At 49.0% G+C, this 16,692-nt stretch overlaps 1 protein-coding gene across 1 annotated transcript in view; it reads left to right on the plus strand.

The window, feature by feature from the left end:
* The window catches only part of DNAH17 (dynein axonemal heavy chain 17), a 15,539,113-nt gene that overhangs the window by 11,324,249 nt on the left and 4,198,172 nt on the right, over nucleotides 1-16,692 (plus strand). The window contains exon 60 of the mRNA XM_086931082.1: nucleotides 11,617-11,712. Within this exon, the coding sequence (XP_086787208.1) occupies nucleotides 11,617-11,712 (96 nt within the window). The remainder of the gene's footprint in view (nucleotides 1-11,616; nucleotides 11,713-16,692) is intronic.

The following is a 16,692-nucleotide window of genomic DNA, read 5'->3' on the forward strand; positions in this document are numbered from 1 at the left end:
TAGATAGGAACGTTGCTAGGCGCCACCACCCAGCCCCGGGTGACCCTAGTTTCTTGTCCACCCACCCCACCCCCGAGAGCCTGGTTATCCAGGCCTCTACTTCCCAATCCGCATTCCCAACGGCACCGCCAGATCGGGAATCCAAGAGGTATGAACCGTTCGGAAAGAAGATGTTCTCCCCCCTTAGTTTGGGGTTGCGGTCGGTCAACACCGCATGCCTCTTGGGCCGTTACACCCACTCTTTGTGGGATACAGTTGCGGCCGTGCTGCCTGAGTGCCCGGAGGGAGCCCGGGCGAAGCTCGCTCAAGCCCTCGCAGAGGGAAGAAACGCAGCGCGGTACTCTATACAATGTGGAATGGATACCACACACTCGCTAGGTAGAGCGATTTCCACGTCTGTGGCGGTTCGCCGCCAGGCCTGACTGAGTTCCGCCAACTTTTCGGCCAAGTCCTTGGGCCTGTCAGCCCCGCATCTGCAATCTTCTGCACAGCGCTCCTTTCGTGGCCACAGAAGGGGTGTTCCCACACGTCCTGCCAGCCACGGGCCACAGACGGACGTGGTTACCGTCACAGCGGTAACAGGGGACAACAGCACAGCCATTCCACATCCACCCCCGCAGCATCCGCCTCAAAGCCTTCCTAGTCCGAGCTTTCAGGCCCATTTTATGCCAGTGGGAGGCAGGGTTCGCCATCACCTCCTCCACTGGCGCACCATCACATCGGACAGGTGGGTGCTGCAAATCCTACGAAGGGGCTACTCCCTCCCCTGGGAGGCGACCCCTCCAGCTATGCCACCGCAGTACCACCGCGTGTGGGGGATCACTTGCAACTTCTGCAAGAGGAAGTTTCAGCCCTCTTTGCCAAGGGGGCCATCGAGCGCGTTCCTGGGCCAGAAGTAGGACGTGGTTGTTACTCCCACTACTTTCTAGTTCCCAAGAAGGGCAAAGGGGGCCTACGCCCTATCTTGGACCTAAGGAATGTCAACGGCTTCCTCCGGAAGGAGAAGTTAAAGTTGCTGACATTCACTCAGGTCTTAGCTGCCCTGGACCCGGGAGACTGGATGGTTGCGTTGGACTTGCAGGACGCATATTTTCACATCCCCGTCCTGACTGCCCACGGGCGCTAATTGCGGTTCACGGTAAACCACGAGCACTTTCAGTTTACCGTGCTCCCCTTCGGCCTTACCAGCGCCCCACGGGTGTTCACGAAAGTGATGGCAGTGGTCGCAGCTCATCTGCGCAGGTTAGGGGTTTCAGTCTTCCCCTACTTCGACGACTGGTTGTTGAAGTCGGGCTCGCCCCAGACAGTCGTCAACCACCTCCAGACTACGGACGACCTCCTGCACCTGCTCGGGTTCTCCATCAACGTGCCGAAGTCACACCTGTGTCCCTCTCAGAAGCTCCTCTTCACGGTTCTAGACTCGGCGCAGTTTCGGGTTTATCCTCCAGAACAGCGGGTTCGGGATATTCAGGCTCTGATTCCGATCTTTCAGCTGTTATCCCGAGTCTCGGTCAGGTTGACGCTGCGGCTTCTGGGGCTGACGGCCTCCTGCATCCTTCTGGTGCATCACGCCAGGTGGCGGATGCGGGCTCTGCAGTGGGACCTGAAATTTCAGTGGGCGCAGCATCAGGGCAACTTGTCCGACCATGTCTTGATCTCGGAGGGCACTGCAAGACAGTTGCAGTGGTGACTCACGGACTGCGATTGGGTCAGCGACAGATCCCTCTCCCTACCCCAACCGGAGCACGTAGTTGTGACGGACGCGTCCCTCCAGGACTGGGGGGGCCACATGGGAGAGGCGAAAATCAGAGGCCTCTGGTCTCCGGTGGAGTCCCGGCTCCACATCAACCTTCTGGAGCTGCGGGCGATCCGACTTGCACTGAAGGCATTCCTCCCCTCTGTCTGGGGGAGTGTAGTGCAGGTGTTCACTGACAACACCACTGCCATGTGGTACTGCAACAAACAGGGTGGGGTGGGGTCGTGGACCCTATGCCAGGAGGCTCTGCGTCTCTGGCAGTGGCTAGAACATCAGGGCGTGACCCTGGTGGTTCAACACCTGGCAGGTTCCCTGAAGGCCAGGGCGGACGTACTCAGCCATCGGTGCATGATGGATCACGAATGGCGTCTGAACTCGGACGTGGCGCAAGGCCTCTTTCAGCAGTGGGGAGAGCCATGGTTAGATCTATTCGCCACAGAAGGGAACGCGCAATGTCATCAGTTCTGCGCGATGGAATTTCCAAGGCGACACTCGCTCGGAGACGCTTTTCGTCGCGAGTGGAGCTGCGGTCTGTTGTACGCCTTTCCGCCTATACCACTTCTGCCCAGAGTGCTGAAGAAGATCAGACACAACCGGGCCCAAGTCATCCTTGTGGCTCCGGACGGCACGAAGATACTGGTATCCCGAGCTACTCAGCATGTCTGTCGATTCCCCCGATTTGTCTTTCAGGAGGACCTTCTGTCACAGCAGCAGGTGACGGTCCTCCACCCGAACCTGTCCAGTCTCCACTTACATGGGTGGAGATTGAGCGGCTGCAGTTGAAGCCATTTGACTTGCCTCCTGAAGTCTGTAATGTGATTCTGGCAGCCAGGCGTCCCTCCACAAAATCGGTATACGCCTGCAGGGGGAACAAATTCTTTGGCATGGTGCACAGCAAAGGCTGTGGATCCCCTTTCTTCCCCTCTTTCAAAGGTTCTCCTCTTTCATCTTTCTCTTGCCCAGCAGGGCTCTGCTCTGGGCACTCTAAAGGGCTACCTCTCTGCCATTTCCGCCTTCTTAAGACTCCCTGATCAGCCCTCTTTGTTCAAGTCCCCAGTTGTAAATAGGTTTTTGAAGGGCATCACTCATATGTTCCCTCCTGCTCCTTTCGTGATGCCTCAGTGGGACTTGAACCTTGTTCTGACTTATCTGATGTGCGCTCCCTTCGAGCAACTTCATAACTGTCCTCTTCGTCTCCTTACTCTTAAGACTGCATTCCTGGTTGCCATCACCTCTGCCAGGAGAGTGAGTGAGCTCCAGGCTCTTTCTTCTCAACCTCCTTTCCTTTCTGCCCATCCTTACAAAGTTGTGTTTCCTGCCCAAGGTAGTCACAGCCTTCCACATCGGGCAGTCCATCACCTTGCCCACCTTCTTTCAGCCTCCGCATCCCTCGAAAGAGGAAGAGAGGCTACACCGTCTGGACCCAAAACGTGCGCTCTCATTCTATCTGGATCGCACATGCCAGTTCCGGGTGGATGACCAACTTTTTGTTGGTTACGTGGGCGCTAAGAAGGGACGGGTGGTGCACAAACGGACCATTTCTCGATGGGTCGTCTTGTGCATCAAGGCTTGTTACTCTCTGGCTAGAAAGGAACCTCCTGTGGGGCTACTTGCCCATTCCACTCGGGCCACGGCGGCTACTTCTACCCTGGGTCAGGGAGTCCCATTGCAGGACATCTGTCAGGCAGCTACGTGGGCCTCGCTGCACACGTACGCAAGACACTACTGCCTGGACAGCCAAGTCCGGAGAGATGGCTTTTTCGGCCGTTCTGTTCTCCAGGACTTTCTGGTGTGATCATTGGTTCGCAGACCCACCACCGGGGTTGGTATTGCTGGGGTATCTATTCTAAGGTAAGGAATCTAATACTAACCTGTTTCTTTCAGATGCATAAGTTACTTACCTTCGGTAACAATATATCTGTTTTGCGAACCGATTTCTAGGGTTAAGGTCATCCCCCTTTCAGGGCCCTAGTTTTCATGGCACCAGTGTTGGTTTTTATCATGGCTCTGCGTTTCTGGCGCGGAAAAGCTGTGTATAAGAACTGACGTCAGCGCGTGAGGGCGGTGTCTAAGTACTCCGATGACGTCATCCTCACGCCAACAACGCTGACGACTGACGGCGAGGGATACTGCTACGCAAAATTTTCCGGATCCAGTCTGACGCCTGGGGATATTCTAAGGTAAGGAATCTAATACTAACTACTGTTTCTTACAGATATATTGTTACCGAAGGTAAGTAACTTGTGCATCAACACACTAGAAGTATGTAAATAGCACAATATACAATGGGCCCCACGGGGAGACCAAACCATATATTAAGAAAGTGGTATAAGAACCACGACTTGGATCAGACACAGTGCCTAGAGCACGTAGAACCACTGGGACCCTAAGGAATCAACCACGGTAGTGACACAGGGGACCCACAGGGGACGCGTGCAGTGTGAGAATGCAGCGTGCTCCGTACAATCCTATGGAAAAATCATGGTTGGAATTTTAAAGATTAGGGACATTTCGGAGAGCATTTGGAGCAAACCCTTTTAGACTTAGAAGGTTCTAAGGCCAGCACCCATGTGAGTCCCAGAGTACTTGTGTTACCTCACCCAGGGAAGCGGAGTGCATAGGTGTTAAATGGTGTATGGAATTGTCGCTGTTTTCAATGGCGAGTTGCTGCAAAGTTCTGCTGCCTTGGAAAGGAAAAGTGTCCGGCGTGATCCAAACCTGGATCGGAGATGTGAAGAACCTGAAAGCAGAGGGGAGAGAGTCTGGGTCACTTCAGGGTGACCGGGGGCACGATATGCCAATGCCCACCAATGTCGGGTAGGCAACAAAACTGAGGGCAGAGGTTTATAGAAACCGCACCCAACACTTGAATAGTGTCCCAAAGTAGCTAATGGTGCACGAAACCAGGAAGTACTTCCCTCTATACTCCCCACAATGTAGGAACTAGTCCTACCAAACTATGAATACAAAACAATGGCACCAGCACTCTATACAATGATGTCAGGATTTCTTGTTATAATCAATAATCAAAAAATTCAAGTAATTCAGCACATGAGTAAAAAAAAAGGTATCCAAGTCCAGAGTATATTTTTCTTTATCCTAATGTTCTTTATTTTTCACAAACAGATTCTTCCTTCACAAATTCATTCATCATAGCCAACGCGTTTCGTCTCTTGAGAGATTTCTTCAGGGCTTTCAGTGTATGTCATATAGTAAATTCTCTAAACAAAACGCAGTATTTCAAGAGCTAGTATGAATAAAGTTTTTATACAGTGTTTAGAAAATCGAAAAGCTGCATAGTAACCGCCAGCAGTCCGTTCAGGGTTTCCATATCACCAATGTCAGGTATTTCAGGTGCGATGAGGTGAAGCTTGACTCGGCTGCCACGGGGACCAGGAGATGACGACAACAACTAGAGTCCACAGGGGAGCTGTTTCACGAAGGATGTCGAGTGCTGGGGGGGTCGGTGTCTGGATTGGAGACCAAAAAGCCTTGGCAAAGGCAACCCACGTGGTGAGAGTAAAAAGGCTTCGGTGTGGGCCAGCAAGGTGCTGGCGACTCCTCAAACAATAGAGAGTCAGGGCACGTCTGGAGCAACCAGTTAGGCCCATTGAAAGTTACAGTACCCTTCTCAGGGACCCTAAAGTTGACAGACATGTGATCGTGAAAGGACCTCGAGAGGAATCACTAAATACCAGCCCATGGGTCACTCGTGGAGGGTAGGCCAGTAATTTTCAGGGGAATCACTGCTCAGGGTCTGGACTACAAGTAGCCCAAAAGCACAGCCTCAGGGATTGCCAAAAAGCATAAGCTGCTGCAAATGTGCACGGTGTCCAGGGGTTCGGGTTGCACGGTCCTACGAGGGCCTTGGATCTCAGGTTTGCTGAGAGCACGGATTGGCCTTGGGGAAGCTTGGAAACCTACCTCCTGTGTTGCAAAGTCTTCGGAGTCATTGAGGAGCTGCGTAGTTGCAAACCGGACAGATGCATCTTTGGTGCCTGCCTTGCAGGGGAGTAACTCATTTACTCCAAGGGAGATTCTTCTGTCATCCAACGAAGTGTAGATAGTTGAAGTTCTGGGATTTTGTAGCAGAGTTTCGTCCAGGAGAATCTTAAGTCCTGTAGTCAGGGGTTCCTACTTTATACCCAAGGAAGGAGTGGGACAAACTCTGTAGACCCACCTATGGGAGGGTCGGGACAGAGGGGTGGCTACACCCATGTCCTTTGTCCAGTTTCGCACTATACACAGACAGACTATGCAGATATCAAAGCAATCTTGGAGAGCACCCACCCAGCCCCAATACACTAAAGCCGGTCTGGGAGGTGGTCACACCTCCCTGTGACTGGAAACCTATTGTTCAGCCTCCCCTGCTGGAGTTTCATCCAGTAGCAGGAGGGCAGACGTGAGTCTGTGGCTGGCAGCATCCATTTTGTGATGCCAGGGTACTGTGAAGCTGGTACTGGGTGTACTGGCGTAGTCATATTTCTCCCTCTAGGAGGGCGTAATCATACCTCCACAACATGTTTCCTTGCAGCCATTTCTAAGTTAGCATTTACTGCAAGGTTATAATGCACTTAAAAGTATATCGTTGGCTGCATCGCAGAACAACCCCTGAGAATAGATTCTGAAGGCTGCAGAGGGCCCTGCTCATGCATGGGCACCCTCCCGCACAAAACCCAGCACCGTGCCTTGAGGATTGATAAGGCCTGCAATAGAGGTGACTGAAAGGTTTATATGTGCAGTGATATAAGGTAGATATAGGGAACCTATATCTAAGTAAGGGGTGCATACACCACCTTACACAGGCTGCTGCAGAAGACCTGTTGTGTCATTTTGAATGGTCTCTCAGGGATGGTATTATACATGCTGAAGCCCCTGAGAGGCCTCTGTGGAACCTATGCCCTGTGGGTATAGGATACTATATATTAGGGACTTATAAGGTACCCCAGAATCCAATCTGTGGTGTACTTAAAGTACATGCAGCAATTTGAGAGAGGAAACAGCTAGGCTGGAGTCCTGGATAGCAGGGCCCCAGCCAAACCCAGACTAAAGTAAAAAAACAATGAAACATCAGCAAAAAGTGGGGGTAACTATAAGAAGCAGATCTTACTCTCCTACAATATATAATAAACAAAACATTCAGGCAGGGCAGGAAAGCTTGTTTGTGATGCAATTAATCGAACAAGCAATTAAAAGGACAGCCATTGCACTAGATTATTAATTAAGATTGTGTACACAGTGTTCAAACAAGTCAACGGCGTTTTGATCCTTTACAACAATATTAGGATCATCATCAGGACAATTTATTACAAGCCTGAAGAGCAAGGAGCCGACTAAGCAAGCTGCCAGAAAATCTCGGGAATACGCTGTGAGAAAAGGTTACCATGGGGGAGCCTTAATAAATCGCAATAGGTACTTGCAATGCCGAAGCAATTTTGCTTGTTAACAGGTGGTAGCATGAAGTAAGGGGATGGTACGGAATCGTTGGTCGCAATGGGCAGTTCAGCTCTCTCTGGAAGAGTTTCTAAAGAAAGAGTGTTGAAGTTAGGACACTGCACAATAGCAAGGTATTTTGAAGGCTCCTACCGCAATGGTTGGGGAATGGACCATCAGTGGTGACGTGGTTGGACCGATCTGCGCGGTGGCAGTCGGTTGTGTAGCACAATGGTGATACACAATCTTAATTGATAATCTAGTGTAACGGTTGTCGTTTTTATTGCTTGTTTGAATAATTGCATCACAAACAAGCTTCCCTGCCCTGCCTGAATGTTTTGTTTATTATATATGTTTTGTTGATGTCTTGTAATGTGTAGGAGGCAGAATTGTGTCCCACTTTATTGTTACTTGTTCAATTTCTAATAACGCAATACATTAAAATTGACTGTCCGGTAGGACAGAATTAATATGGTACTGATTCTAGTCTATATTTATTGTTCATTTACCTTAGCCCATTTTTTTGTAGTGACAGATGCGTCACTTCTGGGCTAGGGCGGTCATCTGGGGGACGTGGAGATTAGAGGACTCTGGCTCACAGCAGAATCCCGACTCTACACCAACCTATAAGAACTCTGAACTATACAGCTGGCATTGAAGGTCTTTCTTCCTTTAATCAGGGAAAGGCTGGTACAGGGCTTCACAGACAACACTACTGCCGTGTGGTACTGCAACAAACAGGGCAGGGTGGGGTCATAGACCCTTTGTCAAGAAGTGTTGCACCTTTGTACATGGTTGAAATGTCAGGGCATATCGTTGGTGGTTAAACACCTGGTGGGATCTCTAAATGCCAGGGGGGCACAACTCAGCCATCAATGCCAAGCTGATCACAAATGGCATCTCCATCCAGAGATGGCACAAGTTCTCTTCCATGAATGGATAAAGCCTGAGGTGGATCTTTTTGCCTCGGTCGAGAACATGCAATTTCAGCAGTTTTGAGCGCTGGAGTTTCCGAGGCTGCTCTCAATCGGAGACTCTTTTTCTATTGAGTAGAGCTCAGGCCTCCTGTAAGCCTTTCTGCCAATACCACACCCATCCAGAGTTCTCTAGAAGATCAGGAATAACTGGGCCCAAGTTATTCTTGTGAACAAATGGTCAGGGGTTCTGCCCACTTAACCCTCCCGTACCTGAGCAGGAGACATCCTAGGATGAGAAAATAGCAACAAAGGGTACCGAAGGGATTGATCCAAATTTAATTCTCAAACAAGAAACACTTAATTCTCTTGTGAATCAGAAATCAAACATGAAAAAAATATACATATGTAAACTCATCAACACACATATGAGCGGACATCAAGGAAATTACAACAACCGACAGTCTATATACAAAACGTCACATATACATATATACAAATATACATCACATTTACAGTATCACGTTTCTATGTACCCTAAACACAAGGTATATATAGAAAAAATGATATATATATCCCAATTCGGATCAGTGCCTCCACTTAATTTACAATAGAGTGGACAACACAATGGTAGTCCCAAGAATAAAGCACCTGGGGGTTAAAACGTCAACCCAGTCTATATTTGTATTGGTGCCAATCAGACAAAAATCAAACACATTTTTTGAATAGTAACAGGGGACTCCAGTCGAAGCAAAAAGGTGTTGACGCAGTCGCGGTCGCGTTTCAGCCAGATGATGTAGGCTTCATCAGGACAATGGGTACTCTATTTTTCAGGGTCCTAGCAATTTCTCGGACAGATATCGGCGGCCAGCACACAAAACCACCCACACAAGGGTGGGGGGCGGGGCGGGAATCACTTTCTAGCCCCAGTATAAGAAATTATTCCTTTATATATATGCAGTGAGTCCACTCGGATGAGGCAAGAGGAAAACAGGCGTGGCTTGAATTGCACGTACTTTCTGCAATCACGGGGGCTGGGCGACACTGACAACCGGTGTTCGCTGCGGCGAGAATCAAACTTGTGGCTCTGGAATGGGGAAGGAGAGTCTGGTATCATAAGCTGCTGACCATGAGCACAGGTCCTCTGATTGGCTGCCTCTCCAGGAGGACCTTCTTTTGCAGCAGCAGGGTAGGGTTCTGTCCCCAAACATGAAAACTCTTTGCCTTCATGTGTAGAGATTGAGCGGGCACATTTGGCTGCTTTTGAACTTCTGCCTGAAGTATGTAGTGTTATCTTATCTGCCAGATATCCCTCCACTAAAACAGTATATGTCTGCCGTTGGAGTAAGCTTGTGGCATGGTTTACAGTAAGACAAGTTGATTCCCTTTCTGCTCCCCTTTCCCAGGTTCTCATGTTTATTCTTATGTTGGTCCAGCAGGGCTCTTCTTTGGGCACTTTGAAAGGCTATCTTTCTGCCATCTCAGCATTTTTGCAGTTGCCAGACCATCCATCCCTCTTTAAGTCACCTATAGATTTTTGAAAGGTCTCCAAAGCATGTTCCCACCTGTACCCTTCATTATGCCACAGTGGGACCTTAATTTAGTCCTTACATTCCTAATGTGTGCTCCTTTTGAGCTGTTACACAACTGCTCTATCAGGCTCCTTACCATAAAAATGTCAACAATAACATCTGCCCGTAGGGTCAGTGAGCAGCAGCCTTTGTCATCTCAGCCTCCATACCGTACTATCTAACCAAAAAAGCTAGAGCATCCTTCCTACCGAAGGTTGTAACTCCCTTTCATGCAGGCCAGTCCATCACCCTGCCTACCTTTTATGCTCCACCTCACCCCTCTACACCCCTCTACAGAAGAGGAGGGACTCCATCGGCTGGACCCAAAAATAGTGTTGTTGTTCTATCTTGAGTGCACAAGAAAGTTCCGGATGGATGATCTACTCTTTGTGAGATATGTCGGAGGCAAAAAAGCAAAGGTGGTGCAGAAATGAATCATTTAACAATAGATTGTGCTGTGCATCATAATTTGCTATGCACAGCTCACAGAGTACCTGACCTGGATATCTGTCAGGCAGCAACGTGGGCTTCCTTGCACATGTTTACAAAGCACTACTGCCTGGACAGTCAGGTCCGGCGAGACAGGCACTTTGCCTGTTCAGTCCTACAGAATATTCTAGTTTAACCCGTTCGCTGCTGCCGTCAGCCGTTGGACGTCGTGCGAGCTACCTCCCTGGTGCTGCGCACGTCCAACAGCCGACGCGGCCGCACCCGTTTCTTCGAACGTTAAGCACTGGCACTGAACGTTCGAAGCAGGAAACGGGTTAAATCTGTGTCGCTGTCCCACCTCCGGGAGATATTGCTTTAGTAATTGTTCTAAGGTAAGGAATCTGCAGCTAGAAGTCTCAATCAGTTGAACAAGTTACTTACCTTTTGTACGCCTTATCTGGTAGAGTCTATCTAGCTGTACGACCCACCCATCCTCCTCTCTCTGCACCAGATTTCAGAGTAAAGGGCTGTTTCCTTTACAGGGCCCCAGCTTCACGCATCAGTGGTCAGTGTTCTTCGTTCCTCCGTGTTTCTGGCATGGAAAGTCATGAAAAGAAACTGACGTCTGCACGCTGGGTTAGTGTCCATATAAGCACTGTGCAAGGCACTGCCGGTGTGAATTGTGCCACCTACCAGAGCACAGAGGTAATGTTCACGAGTCAGACATCTTGAGATTAGTCTATGGTAAGGAATCTATGGCTAGACAGAGTCTCTCCCACATAAAGCATTACCACAGGCAAGTAAGATTGTTCTTTAACCCGTTCGATGTGTCGGACAACCCCTGGCCATCCAGCGTCATGGTGGCCGCGTGTAGAGGACGGCCGCGGGCCGTCCGAAACACGCCCACTCATTATTTCACCCGCACTGCGGCGGAATTCGCACCGTGGTCAACAGGTTAAAGTGGATCAGAACTTAGAAAAAACTGTCTGGTTTAAAAGTGATAGGGCAAATAAGCTAGATGTGTGCCAACCTACATATGTCAGCCAATGAATATACAGAAAAATTTATTCAGGTAGCTAGACTAAGATTGTGAAAATTACATTTCAAAAACAAAATGTTTGTGGAATTTCATTCCAATATACATTGCCGAATAGGTGAAACTGTGCTCAAAGGTGGTGGAGGCTGGGAATATCTAGAGCTATTTATTCGTATGTTCAAATGTAGGAGCACGTCTCTAACGTATTATGGTATCTAATATGGACCCTAGTACTCTCCAATTAATAGATATCCTCAATATCGTGATGAAGGTGTGAATGGACGTACAAATAACACAATACAGAAAATACTTGTAGCAGGTTTATTTCATTCACACAAAGAGCCACAGGAGAGCGTATCATGGATCCCTAATTGCATTCCACCTAGCTAGCTTTACACGGTATGATTTACTGCAGAGAATAAGTGGCAAACAAAGATGGATGTTTATACCTCATGCTTACTGTATGTTACTTTTCAGAATGTAATGGAGAAACAAAGACAGTGCGAAATAGACTTGGCCAAAGCAGAACCTGCTTTACAAGCTGCACAACAAGCCCTCAACACTCTCAATAAGGTAAAGTTAAAAATGAGTCTGAACAAAACAACTGTAAAGGTAAAATTGTAATTGAACGATTGGAGTCGTGTGATAAGATGTGACAATTTCAGCTAAATGCGTAAGTCTCTTTGGTACAGACATCAGCTAAAACATTAAAGGATGCAGTTAAGATGAGTTCATACTCTATTGTGCCATACGAGCGGCTCAGAGAAACTTGAAACCAAAAATCTGCCAGCCTCCTTTAGATATCACAGTAGCTGTTTCCTGGAAATAGGTGCATTCATGCTAGTAGTGCACATTTTTCACATTTGCATTCACTTACGTATTTATGTGTAACACAAACGTGAAAACGTCTAGCTTTCACTTTTACCATGTTACTAATATTTTAATGCTGCATCAGATAGACTGCTGCATCAAACAGAAGAAAACATTTCACCCATTACTGCTCGGCATTTTGTGGGTGGCGATCGTAAGAAAAAAGTTGCAAGATGAGTAGTAACTCTGTTAACACACATTGTTAGACCTGTCAGCTTTAGGGTGGTCTCCCCTACATTTTTGCCCTTTTTTGCCTCCCATTTTTACCTTATCTTTTGTTGGACTCTGGGCCTCTCACCACTGCTAAAAAGTGCTGAGATGCAGGTGCTCTCCCCTAAAACCTTGTGAGGCTGGCATATCTGCCACAAGCCACTGCTACCGCAGTAAGGCTAATCCTCCATAGGCTAACATTGGGAACCTCTCCTTATGGGATAACTTCTGACAGGGACCTAACAAGTCTATCATGTTTGGTCTTGTTGGACTCGGGCGGGGAACCCTTTCCAATGATATATAGGGTTTGGGCATTACTATGTTAGGGATCCCACTTTTATAAAGTGGATCTTTTCCTACCTACACTTAGATTAGGCTCTGCAGACTCCCCCCTCCCCTCTGCACACTGATAGCCTGCCTGGGTTGGGAGGTGGGAGTGGTGAGTCACACCTTCTTCCCTGGGATGAGCTGTGATGGGCTGCCCACTGTAGCCTTAACAGCCTGTCTCTCGTCACTGTGACAGCTAGGTCAGGGAAGGCAGGGAACATACCAGAACTCCCTGGACTCTTCCAGAAGCCCCTGCCCCCAGACCCTTCCAGAGACTATCACCACTTTCTAGCCTCTGGACTGTAGAATATATAAGGGAGGGTTCTGGCATCACATTCTTGTTACACTGCTGGACCTGGAAGAACCTCTGCGGGAGTGAAGACTGCTGCGACAGGAAGGATTGCCAACTGGAAGGAGGCTGACTGCTCCAAGGAACTGCTACCCCTACCTACTGAGCTGCTCTACTGCCTGCTGTTCCGGCCCTGCCATGGAGACTGGGAATACCATCACCAGAGTGTCTCCACCACATCCCTAAGAAGCTACCTTTCTTTGAACAACATACAGAGGGACCGCTTTTCTGGGACTTACCCTTCGTGATTTAGAGGACTGTCCCTGCAGCTGGTGGAACTGTTCAGCTGCAGAAAGGAACTGAAAGGACGACAACAACTTGTCATCTTCCCAGGTGTCCTCTGCAGCGCTGGAAAACACTCCTGTTGCCTGGGGACCCTAAGTGAACTGTGAGGCGCAGTGGGGAGGAAGCGCTGTGCGTCAGAAAGCACCGCCGCTGCCCTGGGACCTGATTGCGCTGGAAGGCTTTATTTAAACTGGGCTACAAAGCGCTGGGGCCACACTGAAGTGCTGGAACCCGGGAAATCATCACCGCCAACTGGGGCCCCCGGGGACACTGTGAGCGCTGTGGAAGGAAAGCGCTTCGATTCTTGAGTCACCGCCGCCGCCCGGGTCTGGAATGCGCTGAGGAGCGCTGTGGGGTAACTGGGGCGCTGTGAAGTTGAGCGCTGCCTTACATCCGGAATCACTCCGGTGGACCTGGGAGCCTCAGGAATCCGAGCGCAGCTCCTCTGACGTCAGAGAGGAGCCGCGCTGGGATTGGGCCCGGTGGAGATCGTTGCCCAGTAATGAGCGAGCGTCCTCTCAGGAGCCGCGCCAGGATTGGTGCAACCAGGAGCAATCAGGAGTGAGGCCGCGCAGAGAAAAGAAAGGACTTCCCTGCTCCGCGGCTGTGCAAGTGGCACTGCGAACTGAGAGCCCCGGGGGAGAGAGGAGCTTCACAGCGGCGCCTGCTGCACTGCAACTGCAGGTGACCCCTCAGCGTGCGCCTAAGTCTCTGCCTTCTGTGCTGTTTGGGCGGGGTGCGGGCCGCGAGCTGACTGTCCCAACATAAGGGGGCCTGAGTTCTTTAAGTGCCGGGGACAGTGATCATCCGTAGCGGGCCGGCTCAAGTCTGTGTTGGGGCCCTTTTCTGAGAACGGGCCCAGGACTGGTGACTCTGCCGAAAAAGGACGGCGGGACAGTGATAATCGGTACACAGAGTAACAGAACTTGTGATTGCCTTGCTTGGGGGGACAGCCGCCTTTAAGAGTGCGGGAACGGCGTGATCAGCCAGCGGGACTATAATTGTCTTTGCTCTCATGTTCCCTAGCTAAAAGACAGCCTCCCCTGAATACCTGTAACACCAGTCCCAAGGACCTTTCCTTTCTACTGACACCCTTTGCGTGCATATGTTGGAGTCTTGTCACAGTTACCTGTGTGACAATCTCTTCAAGGGCATTATCACTGGAACCTTTGATTGTCTATAGTGGACCCTTGATGTTTTTGAGACCATGCCTAAGTTTTAGATAAAGATATTTTTATTCTTATATCTCATTGGTGTAGTGCCTTTTTCTTGTCTGCGTGTTTCACTGGGAGTTGTGGGTGTGTTGCACAAATACTTTACACATTGCCTCTGAAGATACGCCTTTGCTGCTCTGCGCCAAGCTACCAGGTCGGAAGCGGTGGTCCTTACTTGGACTAGGGTGCATACCCCTGCCAACTAGAGACCCCGGTTCTAACACACATCATTTGACATTTTTTAACAAATATATCTTAATCTAGACGGAATACCTATCGGTAATGTAATTTCTGTTTCATAGTTTCCTCCAAATTTAGTAGGACTTTCTAAATAAATTTCTAAATGTCAGAACCGAAATGATCCAGGATCTGTAGCTGATATTTATTTCAAGATTGGTACACATAAGACTGGATGAACTCTTAAGAGTTTTATTCTACTTGAATTGTTTTTGTTCCACAGTTCCAATATTTAGATCACTCCTTTAACCTCTTGACTGCGGGGGTTTTTCCACCCTAGTGCTGGGTCCTTTTTTTTGGCTATTTGGGGTACCTTGCACTTTGGCCTGCATATATTTTTTTCACATAAGTTATCAACACGCAAATTCTTACCCTTTATTCCCAAAATCATGGAGATTCAAAAGGTACCCTGAGTTGTGGATTCCCCTTGTGGGGACTGAAAAAATAGCCAAATTATAGCTACATTTTCTTTTTTTGGTTGGGAGGATGGTGAATGAGTGCTGCACAAGAAAGTGTCTGTTTTTTTCCTAAAAATAGCATCAACAAAAGGTTTGCTGTGCTAAAATCGCCATTTCCCGACTTTCAGAAACAAGGAAATCTTTGAATCAGAAACGCATTTTTTGTATCACAGTATTGACATTTTTCTAAGACTTAGTCTATTTTTCCTAATTTTTGGTGCTATCAACTTACTCCCAGTTTGAGGTGTAAACGTGTATCAAACTGATGGGTGATCTCAGAAAGCTATTCATTTCTGAAAAGTAGACAACATTCTGATTTTAGCATGGGGTAATTTGTGAATATCCCTCATGGTTTTCCTAAAGAAACTTAGAGGCATATTTACAAAAGAATGGCGGAGCTCGGCATTAAGACAAAATTGCTTATGTCGTACTCCGCCTTCCCAAAAACGCAGAGATGCATCAAATTTACAATGATATGGCACACCCCTGTGTTTTCCCTAATGCTGGTGCTAAATTCAGCTGCCTAGCACCGATGCAGACACCCTTGCACAATTGTGAAATTATTGTTTATTTGCAGGAAGGTGTCCCTTGCTGCACATAAACAATCTAATGGTGATTTGTAACTCTTACATGTGCTACATTGTGCAGCACACATAGAAGTTGCAAGTCGTCATTTTTTTAATGATTGTTTATGTGCAGGAAGGGACAGCTTCCTGCACATAAACAATCACTCATGGGGGAGGAGCTTCGCGGGCAAGCAAGATGGCCGCGTAAGCTCGGAGCTCCGGAGACCCTCCGACCCTCCGCATAAATCCTGATCGAAATCCTGTTCCATGGTGGTGGATTCTTGTTGGTGAATGGTCTTTGAGACGGGATCTGCTGTCCGATTAAAAATCCGACACTTATAGACGAAGATACGTCGTGCTGAAGATTCGTGCCAGGGACGAACCATTGTCTCGGTGATGGCCGACGGCAACGACACTGAAGCGCATGATTGATATGCCGAGTGAGTGACTCCTGCGCCAGCCGGCGGAGTAAGCGAAGTTGCGGAGTGGCCTTCCGATGAATAAACATCTGCGGCTGCTACGCTTCACACTTGCTTGTGTACTCGAAGGGGTTTTGGTGTACCACCCTTTGTTCAATCCCCGGCTCCAATATGGCGGGCAAAGGCGACCCAGACAGAACGGTGGACCCGGTCAGTAGGAAGACGGTCCAACCCCAGACAAACAAGATTGACCGCTATGCCCAACAAAGGACCTCGCCGACTGTGGCCGCCCACTCAAAAGACACTCTACGTGCGGGTTCGCCGGACGAGGCAGAGCCGACACTCCGAGACATCATGGGGGCTATAGCTGGCATCAGAACGGAGATGTAAAAGCAACACGAGGTCCTGATGCACAAAGTTGATACCTTGGCGATCGACCTCAACCTGATCAAGGCCGACCTCGGCAAGACCAATGACAGGGTAAAATCGCTAGACATTAAAACTGCGAGCCTCACGACTGATGTCTCGGACCTGCAGACGGAGGTCCGGAACCTGAGGTCTGTCAACGATCTTTTTTCGAGGCGGCTGGAAGATTTTGAGGGACGTGCCAGGCGGCAG

Source organism: Lissotriton vulgaris, chromosome 7, assembly GCF_964263255.1.
Source record: "Lissotriton vulgaris chromosome 7, aLisVul1.2, whole genome shotgun sequence".
Classification (NCBI taxonomy): Eukaryota; Metazoa; Chordata; class Amphibia; order Caudata; family Salamandridae; genus Lissotriton; species Lissotriton vulgaris.